At 37.4% G+C, this 14,192-nt stretch overlaps 1 protein-coding gene across 1 annotated transcript in view; it reads right to left on the bottom strand.

Annotated features, from left to right (window-relative positions):
* Positions 1–4,980: 4,980 nt before the first annotated feature.
* The window catches only part of INSIG2 (insulin induced gene 2), a 27,878-nt gene continuing 18,666 nt past the window's right edge, over positions 4,981–14,192 (bottom strand). The window contains exons 3-6 of the mRNA XM_007456350.1: positions 11,322–11,446; positions 8,030–8,196; positions 7,766–7,865; positions 4,981–6,737 (exon numbers count right to left, since the gene is read on the bottom strand). Coding sequence (XP_007456412.1) covers positions 6,696–6,737; positions 7,766–7,865; positions 8,030–8,196; positions 11,322–11,446 — 434 coding nt within the window. The 3' untranslated portion in view covers positions 4,981–6,695. The remainder of the gene's footprint in view (positions 6,738–7,765; positions 7,866–8,029; positions 8,197–11,321; positions 11,447–14,192) is intronic.

The following is a 14,192-nucleotide window of genomic DNA, read 5'->3' as shown; positions in this document are numbered from 1 at the left end:
CAGCTGATCCTAAGATGATGGGGCAGCAGTCTGTCCTCCTGTAATGTCCTGCTGCAAAATTTCAAGCTTTTGTGAAGGCAGAAGGAACTGTTTCAAAACAGAACTGTCATCATCATAACTTGGTTGAGCAGACATTCCTGGAAGATCTAGGAGTGCCATGTGATGACTATAAAGGAAATAGAAATGACTTTCATTCAATGGCAGAAATTCCCAGGGAATGCATTTTAGAAACTTTTCTTCTAAAACAAACAGATTCAGCAGTTGGGTTCTTTTTTTTGTCTACTCAAATTGCTCATCACAATGAATTGGTCCACGATCACATTCTGTACAAGTTACTCAAAACATGTTTCTAAGAGAGACAAAATCTCACGAACTGAACAAACTCGTGGAAACACAGCAGTACTGAGTGAATTTATTAGTTTCAGAACAGTAATAAAAAAAGATTATTTTAAATGGAAATACGTTTCCTAAGTGCTCATTACTTTTAAAGCCCACCTTTGGGGAAGCCACAGAACTATTAGCAGTTACAAATCCTGCCATGACAAAGCAGAATAAAACACAGTTGTGCCAGCACAGAATTTTGATTTAGAATCAAAATCGTCCCTTGCTCATGAAAATCCTTATAGACACCTCAGCCAGAGCAACGGTGAAAGGGAAAAATTGCCCACATATGGCAATCAGTTTTGACACGAGGCTCATCAATAGCCCAGTCTTTCACAGGCACATCATTATCTATCTGATCTGCCAAATCTGATCCTTAACAACATTTTCTTCAGAACAGTTGACATACCCTGGAAAAGTCTGTCTTGTAAATCACAAAGAAGGATGACAGGTTTCACAGATTTCATCAGTGATAAAAAGAAGGGAGGCATAAAGGAACAGATACAAGGATATTTACACTTCCTGGCACAATGATCTCAATGAACTAAATGTATTTCGAAGGCAAAAAAAAATCTCCATACCCCAATTTTTATTGAGACCAAGCAGGAAACCACTGACTTAACCTATTTGTCTCAGCTCCCAACTAAATTGAATTTTTGAAATGTAAAGACAAATGATAAGGCAAATGGCAAGATTTTACAGTATAAAAATTTGTGGGGAAGATTGAATCAGGGAGGCAGACTAGTCAAGCTGTAGCTTTTCCCTCCTATCCCAAATCCATATTAACAACAACAAAATATTTTTTAAAGGTAAAGGAATCTACAAGTATACTGCCAGATAAGAAGTATCCTCCATGTCTTTACCACTACAAGGAAGCCCTGAAAGCAAGAAAACAATTGAGAGCAGATAGGTGGAAAGAAACCACAGTTCATTCAAGGAAAGGATTTGCTAAAAATGAAACTAGGGACATTCAAAGCTCAGAGGTGGCTAATGCTTGGAGCCAGAAATACCAAGGGCAACAGACCTCATGCGTTAGAGCAGACTCCTGCAGAAGCAGCCATCTAGCCAACCCCTCCATACTTCTGCTCGCTGCTTTGGACCGGGCAGAGACAGACAGCACAGTATCTGCCCCCAGATGCAAGCGGTGTGAGCACTAAGTTCAGAGAGGCCTGGGAGTGTGCCCAAGGCCGACCAAGGAGCGCTCACATCCAGAGACAGGCTGGCACAGGCTCATCCTGCCCTTCCCTGCCATGGATCTTTAGAAGAGTTTAGAACTTTAGAAGATTAATTAATATCCTCAGGAAATACAAGACTGACCACACACTGCCACACATACACACACACAAAGAGAGGGAGCCTGGAAATTAAAATTGTCATCACTGAAATTAAAAGTTCAACTGATGGGATGAACGCTGAATGGGTACAGCTGAAGAGCAACTCGTTTAGCTGGAAGATCCAGTTAGGTAGTTCTTCTAGAATATAGCACAACAGAGAAAAGCTAAGGGATATATAGAAAACAGGAATAAAAGGTCAAAGATCTCCCAAATAGAGGAATTTTAGAAAAACAGAGAAGGTGAACAAAAGAATAATAACAGCAAAGACAGAAAAAAAAATTGCCCAGGATTAAAGAGATGATGTCTCTGATTGAACAGGACTAGTAGAAGACACACTCCTAAACATCGTGTGAATTTTTAAAGCACCTAGGATGATGAAACAGCTCAAAATAATTACATTAAAGGGGGGAAGGGACTCTAATTAGAATTCCAATACAATCAAGGCATCTAGATAAGTGTTTCACCCTAATGGTCATGAGCCCACAGAGGAGATCTTCCTTTCCACCCAGCCTCTGCGACCATTCTAGCACCGTCCATACTGGTACTAACAGCTGGTCACCCAGGCCTCAGATCTCCAGCCACTTCTGTAAACCATGGAAACACAGGTGTTCAGATCATACTCTGGACCTCGAGATCTGGAAGTGAGCCATTAAATCCCTCTCTGACTACAAACCCCAAGCCGATCACCCTTCCTATCAAACAGGGTTTTGGCCTCCTTAGACGTGTTGTCCTTTCACCTCACACCGTTCTCCCATGCAGTCAGGTTAGCACTGCTGATTCAATTTCCTTCTCCAATTTGCCTGGATCCCACGATAAATCTCTTGACCTTGCATTAGGAGCCTCCTTTAATTTTCCACAAAGGCTTGAGCCATGTCTACCAACAAACTCCCCACTGGACTCAATCTACTTCATCACAAATGGCCTAGCCCCTGGGCTACTGAGCCCATTTAAACATGGCACCACCATGTTAACTGACTCCACTGCAAATATCTGATCTCCAGCCTCACCTGGGTCCTGGATGGTCTCAAAACTCTCTGAAAATTCTTTCTTCACCTCTAGTCAGTTCCTGGGTCCATTCTTCAAAGATACGGCCCAAATCTCCACTATTCTTTCAAAGTTCTCTAGCTGTCCCCAGCTCCCCTTACTAGTAATAAATGACAGTACATGATCAGGCTTTTCTCAAATATATATATATATATATATATATTTTGTTTGTTTGTTTGTTTTGGCGGTACGTGGGCCTCTCACCACTGTGGCCTCTCCCGTTGCGGAGCACAGGCTCCGGACGCGCAGGCTCAGCGGCCATGGCTCACGGGCCCAGGCACTCCGCGGCATGTGGGATCGTCCCGGACCGGGGCACGAACCCGTGTCCCCTGCATTGGCAGGCAGACTCTCAACCACTGCGCCACCAGGGAAGCCCTCAAATATATTTTGTATGCAATGATATACTTTAAATGTTAAGATAAAATAGGTTAGAAAAAACATTTTTCAACATAAAACAATCAGATATCATCACCTGTACTTCTTAAGTCAATTATTCCCTCCAACTGTACTTCATTCTACCAGTTACCCTCTGCCTGAAACCCCCTCCTATTTTGGCTTCCACATCACTCTCTTGCTTTTCCTCCTACTTCTGACTATACCCCCTTTATCTCCTTCACCAGCTTCTCTGCCAACAGGCCAGTGTGCCTCAGATCTCTTCCTTTTCACTATACCATGCTCCCTAGGTGACCTCAACCACTCCCACAGCTGCATTAGTGTCATATGCTGATGACTCCCTCATTACACGCAATAACACAGGCTCAAATATCCCACTGCTTATACTCATCTTTACCAGAGGCCTCCTACATACCTCAGCCTCAACATATCAAATCAAACTTCCATTCACCTACTTCTCTGCATTCCTTTTTTGGTTTACAGAAATACCATCCACTTAGTTTTCCAAGGGAGAAAAATTAAGTCACCTTTCACATTTCCTCTTCCTCAACCTTTATACCCAAGTCACCAAGTTCAGATGATTTAATCCAAAATGTATCTCAGTGTGTCCTTCACTCTTCATTTCCAAGTCATAACATGTCTCTCACCTGGACCCTCCACCTTATATTACATGTATCTACACCTGTGAGAGTCAACCTGGGCTTCACATTAGAATCACCTGGGGAACTTATGAAACTCAGAGCACACCTCAGATCAATTATATTAGAGTCTCTGGGAGTGGGATCTAGGCATCAGCATATTTTTACAAGACTCCACAGGACTCCAATATGCAGCCAGATTTTAAAATTTTCCAGACATGAGCCCACAGACTGAAAGTGCATACTGAATACTACGCAAGAAAAATAAAAACAAATTTTAAAACTAAACAAGTAAAAGTGAAACTAACCTCGAAGATGAAGAGAAAATCTTAAAAAATCTCCTGGAGAGAAAAGACAGATTATCTACAAAGGAAAGAAAATTCCACTAATAGCAGACTTGTTGTCTGCAACATTAGATGACAGAAGACAACAAGTTAAAAAAATCTTCAAAGTGGTGGGATTAGGGGGAAACTGTGAACCTAGAATTCTATGGCCTGCTAAGTTTTTCTTCAAGAATGAAACAGACTTTTTCAGACACACAAAGCAAAGACTCTACTATTCACAGACCATCACTGGAAGAATTACATTACAAAGAATATATGTCATTATGCAGGTAAGTGAGCCGAAAGATTACAGAAGTATTTAATGATATTGACCAAGTCTGGATTCCACCTAGAAAACAGATGTGTGAAGTAGAGGCACCACTGAGAGGTTCCAAAGACCTTACTGAAGGTAAAACAGTTCAGTGCAAACAAATGAAGATTATAACAAAAGTATTACCAGGGTTCTTGCTAGCTAATTTTAATCATTTCCCTGTGCTTTCATAGAATTTAAGTTTCATTTTTCAACTATTCAATTTTTAAAATTTTAAATAATAAAAGCCAGGAAGCACTGCCAATATAGCAGTATTAAAAGATGTTTACCACTTCCACTGCAAAAAAAAAAAAGATGTAATATATTTATACACTTATCAAAATAACAAAACAATTTTATTTTTGTCATATCTTTTCTTGTTTTCTAGGTGATATACAAATAATTTAAGAACTCAAAGTGATAATCATGCAATTCCTGTAACACTAAACTTAGTTTCCTTCATTATTTCTGAATAAATTCAACCACCCATGTTAAGTTTAATAAATTAATCCTCAGTAATATAATTCTAAGATTAACCACAAGGATGGAAAAAAGACTCTTAACCAAGATGATAATTATATATTTAATACATCTTGCTTTAAACAGCAAATTTCAAAGTAAACACATCATAGACCTTATAACTTATTAAAGAATTATAGTGCTTACAAAGTTGATTCTAAAAATATCTTATTTGTTCTAAATGAATAACATTATCTGGAAGATAGAATAATAAATTACAGTAGTATGTTTACCACCACTATAGTTAAGATTGTGTACGTATATTCAATAGGAAATCCTCTTAGGATTTTCACACTTTCAGCCTTAAAACATAAGAGCAGATTAAAGTTTGGCATACAAGATCTCAGTCTGACAGAAATGGTTTTAAAATCAAAACTGGAAAAATATCTAGTTGACATATTAAGAGAGCATGAGCACATGCACGCACACACACACACACACACTCTCTCTCCCTCACTCAGTCCTACACACACACACATACATACCCCTCCAAAGTAAGCAGATTTCACCCTCGTGTATCAGACAACTGTCATCAATTTCAAAAATAAAAACTGGGGGAAAAGGTTAACTAAGACTATGTTTAAATTGTACTCAAAAGGCTCTAGTTGTTGGAAAAATATGCACAAAACTGTTACCAGGATCTTTACCATGTGCAATATGCCATCCCAATACATTCTAAAACAACACATTCTTGAACTGTTTATTGATGGGCACATGGATACATAAATTATGTGCCCATCCACTCCTTGGATGCAATCCACTGACAATCAATCATATGAAGCAGCCCAGCTCAAATGGTTCTCTTTAAAGAACCCAACAGATTATAGAACCCAAGACAACTAGAAACTTCATTTTACCTGTTCAGGAATTCTTATGTGTTCCATGTGCAAAAGCAGTGGAATACTGTACTGCAACTGACAGTTAATATCACTTAACACTTTGTGGCACTCCAGAAGGTCATTTTGTATTTGTAAAACATATTTACTCTAGTTAAATTTTTCAATGGTCTTTACTTTTAATTATATGTATTCTTCCAGATTTAGACTCAAAACAATTTGATGCTGATAAACTCTCCTGCTGATCACTTTCACCTCTAGTAAAATCTGTTAAAACAAAACTTACTCTTTGGACTCTCTTCAGTAATGCAGGTATGAAAATGTTCCCTGGAAGTTCTTTTTCATCATATATTAAAACACCCAAAGCTCTCTGAGACAACATTAAAATAGAAACTAACCACACATTAGGGCACCCATAACTCATACTGCTATATATTAGAAAAATAAAAAGGCACAACAGTAAGCAAAAGAGAATATACCACTTTCCATTTGCTTTTTTTTTTTTGGCTTTCCTCATATTTTATTTCAGTAAGTCTATAAATTGTTCAAAGCATTCTTATACTCTGCATGACGATAACTGAATATTTTGGCACATCAACATTGTGATACAATATATGGTATGTCTAAAAAATTAAAAATTTCATCTATTAATCAACATGTTTTTTAATGTAGTGCATATATATTTTACAGTTATTTAAGTCAAATACATAAAGGTTTGTACTTGATTTACAGATGAAGCAATCACAGATTGCAGTAACATATGTATGTGTGTATATGTGTATATATGTATACACACACCAATTAAGGGAAAAACTGCATCCTGGCAATTTTATAGTCCGAAGTATTGTTGGTATAGCTATCATTTACATGCCCTTTTCGTCTTGTTTTTCTGTACAAAAGATATGTTTTTGCCTTCTTCATTCTTGATGAGATTTTTCTGCGATAACTTTACATTCATACTGTAAAAATTAAAAGGTTAACAGATTAATGTTTATTTTGAATAGCAATTTCCATATAAACTAAAAAGGTCTACACTTAATAGTTTATTAACATATGCCCACTTTATTCCTCAAAGAATCTGAGAGTTATACAACTATTAGGATTAAATGACAATTATGAAAGGAAAAAAGAAATTTGCATTCTAGAACTGAAAGGGGCATAGCCAAAAGCAGGGAAAAAATGATATTTCTACATTACAAGCAAATGGTAACAGTATATGATTTAGATCAATCCTAGAATATGAAAGCAAGCAAAATAAATTTCTTTGTGTGCTCACTAAGGCATATTAGCAAAGGAAAGGTCATGAACTTAAGGACAGGACTAATATTGTGAATTCAGATAATATTTTTTCAAATAACTTTAAAATTGAAAGGAAAAAATCTACTATATTAGCAAAAGCTTCTAGTCAAAACAATATTTTGAAAGGACAGCTATTAAAATGTCTACCCATAATTCAAAATAAAGTAAACCAATGGATTTAGGATAATTGGGTGGCTAGACTACCAAAAAGACAGCAATGTAAACCACTCAATTCTCTCAGCTGGCTAAAATGGTAAAAGTGACAGCACTTATTCATGAAACTGCTGTGGCATCTGACCTTTGCCATCTCTGACTGGGCTTATCAACAATGTCCTTTTCCTTCTTAACTAAAATGATCAAACATCTTGATTTGCTGGAGATAGTCCTAATTTATATTTATTGTAGCAACATAGTTATAAGCAGCGCTTCTTCTCACTTTTAAAACTGTCCCTTTTTCATGGAGTAGGAACGTATAGATTAGTAAAATAAATTAATTAATTAATAAAAATTGGAGGATAAATCACATCACCCTATCCATAACACATTTTAGCTTTTCTATCCAGTGGTTCTTTCCCTTTTTAATACACTTGTGATTAAATTCTTCCAAATGACTTATTCTATTGCTGTATGGAGAAAACTTGTCTTACATCTCAATAACAGAAAGGTAAGTAAATGAGCATGAGCTTACCATTGCCAGTTGTCGACCAATGTTTCCCATTGTTATGCCTCCAGCAAAAAATATACATGGTAACCAAGAGCGAACATAGAGAAAATCTGGAGATGTATATCTAGAATAATAGAAGTATTTTTAACAACTCACAAAGGAAGTAAAATGACACTTATTAAGATAATTACAATGGAAATAAGTTACTCTGTAGATTAAACTGGCTAATGCAATTTTAAAATCTCAATTCTGAGATTTTAGGAAACAAGCACCAAAAAGAATACTTACTGATAAACACCATTATAGACTAGCAGTTGAGTGACCAAAGTTGCCAAGAAAGCAATTCCTATTCCAAGGCCAAAGCCACTTCTAGATCTATCAAAAGTCCACCACAGTCCAATGGATAGTGCAGCCAGTGTGAGAGACAACTGTATGTTGTTATCAAAATCCACTTTCTGAGATCAGTGTTAAAGAGTCATCTTAAAATTTGTAACCAAATAATATCACCTGTTCATTTTTCTAAAATAAAAGATGTTAATGTTGAGAAGGGAATAGACTGCGTAGTCTAGAGTGCATTCAGGTTTTTAATACAATGTACGAGACTAGGGAGGATTAAAACTATTTCTGATATGCACTGAAGACGCACAGAGGGCATGATACTTCACTAATAGATCTCACTGACGTGTTAATCTCTCAAAAAAAATGGCACAGTATATACATTGTCGATTATCAGATCAGATCCATTATTTAGGAAATGCTTTCCTTGCAAAACAATGTAACTAAAAGCCTCGAAACACAAGTATTGCTAAAGGAACACACTTTTGCCAAAAAGGAAACAAATATTACTTCTCAAACAGGCTTAGAATTACTTGAGAATCACACAGGAACTTGCAAATAGAAGAGTTGACAGCTATTTAACAGGGTACCACATTCTCTATGTGATTTACTGACAGACACATTTTATAATAATGCAGTTCAGAAACAAGAGTACCAAGGACACACTATCCCTTTCTATTATGTCAACTGTTCTAGCTTTAATTTGTTGAGGATAAAGCCTTGAAGTGAACATTATCTTGCAACCTGCCAAGCTATTTTGGTGCCTGAGACTTTCTGGTATAGGACAGTTTGCTCAAATGATGTTTTATTTCCGTCACCTACTTAAGCACCTATTCACAAATGTACAGCCCTTTTCTATTTCAAAATCTCTGGGCAAAACGAAGCTTTATAAATTCAATTTTCTCATTTCTTTGCTAGAGGATTACACTAAAGGAATTAATTTCAAGTGTCATTAAAAGAGCATTATCTATGTCCCAAAGGCCACATCATGGCTCTATATCCAGCTCCCCAGAGGATACTATGTATCTTGCCAAACTGGCCATGCTGCAACTACAGAGAAGAGAGGGGAAGTTCCAAAAATACATACAAAACCATTTTCCACTTCCTTTAACACCCTGCTGTTTACCACCATTCCCCCCTCCTACCCAACCAGCAGGTATCCTGAACATCCAGGCTGCCATTCTTGGTCAGTCCTTGTTTAGGCTTGATTTATCAAGAGACCTATAGTCTATGGCATGCCTTCTGAAAAAGCTTTTGTTCTTTAGTGAGTATTATACCTCAAATTCCAAAGAAACACTTGTGCACTCTGATTTCTCTATGCAATAAACATTCTTGTAAAGACTGGAATTTGACATTAACTGAGTTCTATCTTTGCTGACTAAATTAGCTTTGCTAAGAGTCAAAGCAAAATAAGGAGGCTTCTAGGGTACAGGTAAAACATCAATCTTAAAAATAGTACAATGTGATTTTCTAAAGTCTAAGTAACCTAATATTAAGTCTGTGTTATATATTTTGTAAACATTTTGGATTCTGCTTAAAGGATGAACAGAATAGCTGACTATATTTAAGGATTTCACTGAGAGGAAGAAAAGAATGACCAAAGTAAAGAATTTAAATTAGATATATGTCTTTTTAATTCCAGAAAAGGTTATCTAAATTACTCAACTTAAAAATACCTGAACTGTCTAGGATAGAAAGGTCTAATCCACCAGACAGAGACGAATTTACACACTCGTGGGGCTCCTGGGTAGGAGAAGGAATGTTCCTAGACTTGAGTCAGGATCTCCAGGGTCTGGCCTCAGCTCTGGATCAGCCTTGCAGTATGTATGACTTAGCAAAGTACGAAACCTCCCTAGCTTTCATTTCTCTTATTATATTTATAAAGAAAATGTGGAACTAGGGGATTTCTAGGTTTTCTTCTAGATATAATATTTTACGAGTCTACCTTTTTAAAGTCCTCCTAACCACTAGATTTGTTTGTTATAAAATCCTAATTCTCAAAGATTTCACCAAACTAAACATGTTGGGAAACTCTTTAAGACAAAAGGGTAAAAAACAAAATAATAAGAGCCACTGAGGGACTTCCAAATTCACAGATCTCCAAGAGCCAGTGTGACTAGGAACAGAAAGGTAGACGTGCTTTCAGAATCTAGGACCCTGCTTCTTTCCTTGGTTCCTCTTCTCCAGCTTCTCCAAAACACCTCAATACATGCTGTTAGAGACGCTGGAATCTCCGTGCCCCGTGACCCACACTCTCTCCAGCTAACTGCCAGCCCTGAGCCCAGTGCAGAGTTACAGGAGGAAACCTTGGGCAGCCTGAGTCACACATCTTCTCTTCCCCAAAGAGAAGGCTCCTGCCACCTCCATCCTCTAAGCCATCTCTTCCAGAAAAGGGAAGACTGAACTAGCATTTCCCAGATCCTCTTCTACAAAGGGAAGTTGGGAGGTCAGCGGGGCAGGGAGGAAGTAGGGAGGATGACAGTATAAAATCCTTATGAGGGCAAAAACTTTTGTTCTGGGGGTGGACATTTTTTTCTGGGGGGTAGAAGCAGAGGAGAGGCAGGACATAGAGGCTACCTTATCCTTCTAGCCAGGACACTATGAAAATACTCATTTATCACTAAATTAAAATATCAAAATCCTCAAAATGATCAAACTTTAAAAATATGTAACTTACGAAAAAAAGTTCTTTTTGGCCACAGTCTAAGTTGGCTATTTCTGCCACTGCCACTTTTAAGAACATTTATGTGGTTTGTTGGTGTTGTTTAAAACCAATAAATAAGTCTTTAAAAAATATATATATATACATATATATATATTCTTCAAATTAAAAACAAAACAGAACAAAAAACCAACCAGCACCTGAAGCCACCAGATGTCCTTACTGACAAATCTTAAGTGAAGAGAGAAAAGAAATTCCTTTGAAAATGTATCTGTTTCAATGCTACTTACCAAAACTAGATGGAGGTAATCAAGTAACCTAATTTAAGAAAACCATGTAAATTTTTTAAATGTGCAAAGTTCTAAGTGATATAGAAAAATAGGGATTGAAATGAAAGGCTATACCCCACACTGTAATTGCATAGGTGCTCCCATGATGCTTCAACAATGCGGCGTGCATTCTTTTTATGACTAAGTGGGCATATCACAATTTGACAACAGTGAAGTTGCGAGGGACTGTTTAACCTTTGGTTTGTCAAAAGCTGCTTTGTTATTACGCATTTCATTACAGCAGGAAGGATACAGCGCTGGCATGATTTATACCAACAAAGACGGCTACACACCGCATTACACTGGACCACTCTCTTTTAAATTTATGTGGTTCTCCTAGATGCCTGTCAATGCAGGGGTATAATAACCCAATCACGGCTGTGGGGAAAAAAAGGGAAAAAATTAAGTCATCTCCAATGGTATGCAGGCAAAACTTAAGCTAAGAGTCACAACAACCATCATAAGCATTTGAAAGATTCTCTAGAAAAGCTTTTCAACTTACTTAACATTAATCGTTGATATTTTAAACTTACCTTCCAAAAGAAAAAAAAGGTGAGGATAACACCATCGAAGACAGCACTGTAAATGAGTACAACAGTACTCTCAATTATAATAAGCAAAACACTACTTCAGCGTATGATTCAGAATTTAGCAGGTTGGACTAGATGATTCATGCTACTTTTCTACTACTAATATTTCTGAGACTTGGAAAGCATCAAAGCAGTTGGCAGTTAAGCAATGTTCTCTCTAAGCTATATAACCATGAAGCATGCTATGAAATGTCACAAATCTAAAGACAATCTCGAAGTGTAAACACGTACAAGCTCATCATATACATTGTATTAGATGGCTATAGCTGTCCTGCCAGAAATACAATCCTTGTCCCCCCAGCTTCTTGTCTCACTCAGTCTCTTATGTCTAGTGCCTTGTCTGGACAACTCCCGTCCAACCTGGCCCTCTAATGAGACTCTAGGTCAGACTGTCAAAGCAGGGAAACTTGCAACAGAAATCTACTTGTAAGACTCATTCTGCAGAGGACACATGGAGGAAACATGGTCTACAGAATTATATATTTTCAGTTAAAATTTAAATCCACTGTTAAAAGATCAGAAAAAAACCTTTTTGGTATATTTCTGCATTTTGGAAAGAACAATTTGAATACTAATGGTGCAATTAATTAGTATGAATAACTCAATTTTTAACTTAAATACTTGACAAACCTCAACATTTTATTCATTCACTGGGAGAAGACTTTAAATGCTAAGTTAGTCATTTAAAAAAAGAGTATTTCATGAACCAAAACATTCTTCAACAAGTTTTAAGGAAAATATACTTCTACAGATTAAATTTAACAGGAAATAGCTGGGCAGCTTTAATTTGCTCATCTTCCTAAAAACAGAATGTTTATGCTGCCATTTGGTAATAAAAACACAACTGTCACATCAGTTGAAAAGTATGTTTAAAATGTCCAGTATTACCTATGAAGTATCATGAAATTATTGTACCCAAACCTATGCCTGAGGGGTTAGAAGCCACTGCCTGGCCTGGTACTGGCTAGCTCTATCTCAAAAACAATGCATTCAATCTTAAAGGAAAAACAGAAATCAATTAATATCAAAAATCAGAGGCTAGCAGACCAATGGAACAGCATAAAAACCAGGCTGCACCGTCACCCTTTCATCTGGAGTGGAGATGTTGCAATGATGCAGACATTTTCTAACCCGCAAAACTGAAAGTGCTCTTCTGATTAGGCTTTTGCTGAGGATAGATGGTTCACAGACCATCAAGACATTAACAACAAACTTCTGCAACGCAGAGCTCCAACAGCTACCAGTAAATTTAGAAGTTTCAATTTATATTCCTATTTAAAAGGTTCTGCTCTAAAATCCTGTGAGATTAACTGACAGCATTTCCAAATTTCTACAAAATTAAAGTGGCAACAAGCATGCCTAACAGCTGAAATATATCTAAATGAATATTACCTCTTTTTTGTTCTCAAGGGGTCATGAAAATGGCAGCTCATGTGTCATCCCTGACTCTCTCTCTCTCTTTCTTTCTTCCCTTTGCCTGTTGCTGAGGAAATCAACTAAGATCAGATATTCCAAGTCAATTTTCCTCAGCAGCTGATGCCATAGGTAAAGAATTATCACACAGAGAGTACTGACGTGTGTGCAAAGATATAAATAAGTAAAATTGACTGTATTTTTATGCATGTGATGTCAGACTCACACATGAGAGACAACTGAGGAGAGAAAGCAAAAACACAAAAAGAAATTTAAACTGCCACGCTGCCAACCTTGGGATTTGCCAATAAAAATCAAATCCACTGAGTATGCATGGTTCTTGGATGCTCACTGAGAGGGAGAATTCGAGGGAGCTTGTCACTCGCATTAAACGTCTTCTTTCTTTCCTTTAAATAAAGGCCTGGCAGAGTCTGAGAGCAACATCTACAGCACAGTGAGGCTGCACTGTTGAGAGCTCAGCAGAAGTGTGTCTGGCCTTCTTGTCCTCTTCCTCCACCTTCTTATTTTAACAAGAGAGACCGTTAAAATCACGGCTGTGTAAAATCATATGCAAACATAGTCCTGCTTAATCAGATGGTCCTCTGATGCAAAAAACACATTTACTGGGATATATTTCAGTTATTTCCCAGTGACTAGTTGAAGGGTACCAAGACCAAAAACAAGAGAAGTTTGTAAAACGTCAATATTAAGTCATCATTTTTCATGGTCATGTTTTTAATGCAGTGCTGCACTAAAAGGAACAGTTAAATCAAACATTTTTCAAGGAAAAGGGGCTGAAAAAGCACAACCACTGAATGAGATATACTTTCATGGAAAACTACGACAGGATAAGCAATGTGTTTATCCAACAAATACTTAAACCTCCATAATGTGTCTAGTTCTTGGTATTTACCGGGATTTAAAAAGGGAAAATGAGTAAGACATGACCCCCGTCCCAAAGTGACCACAGAAACAATTAAAGTAGAGTAACGTGTTAGGGGCAGCACTGAAGGGCCCGGGGGTCCAGTCTTTTCCTGGTGTGTGCCGAGGGGAAGCAGGGTGCGAGCGTGTCAGGAAAGCTTCATAGAAGAGGTGACCCTTGAGGCAGGAGTGTTCAGCAG

The sequence above is a fragment of the Lipotes vexillifer genome, unplaced genomic scaffold (genome assembly GCF_000442215.2).
Source record: "Lipotes vexillifer unplaced genomic scaffold, Lipotes_vexillifer_v1.1 scaffold3, whole genome shotgun sequence".
Taxonomy (NCBI): domain Eukaryota; kingdom Metazoa; phylum Chordata; class Mammalia; order Artiodactyla; family Lipotidae; genus Lipotes; species Lipotes vexillifer.
Note: the sequence above shows the minus strand (reverse complement) of the source record. Positions and strands in the feature narration are given on the sequence as shown.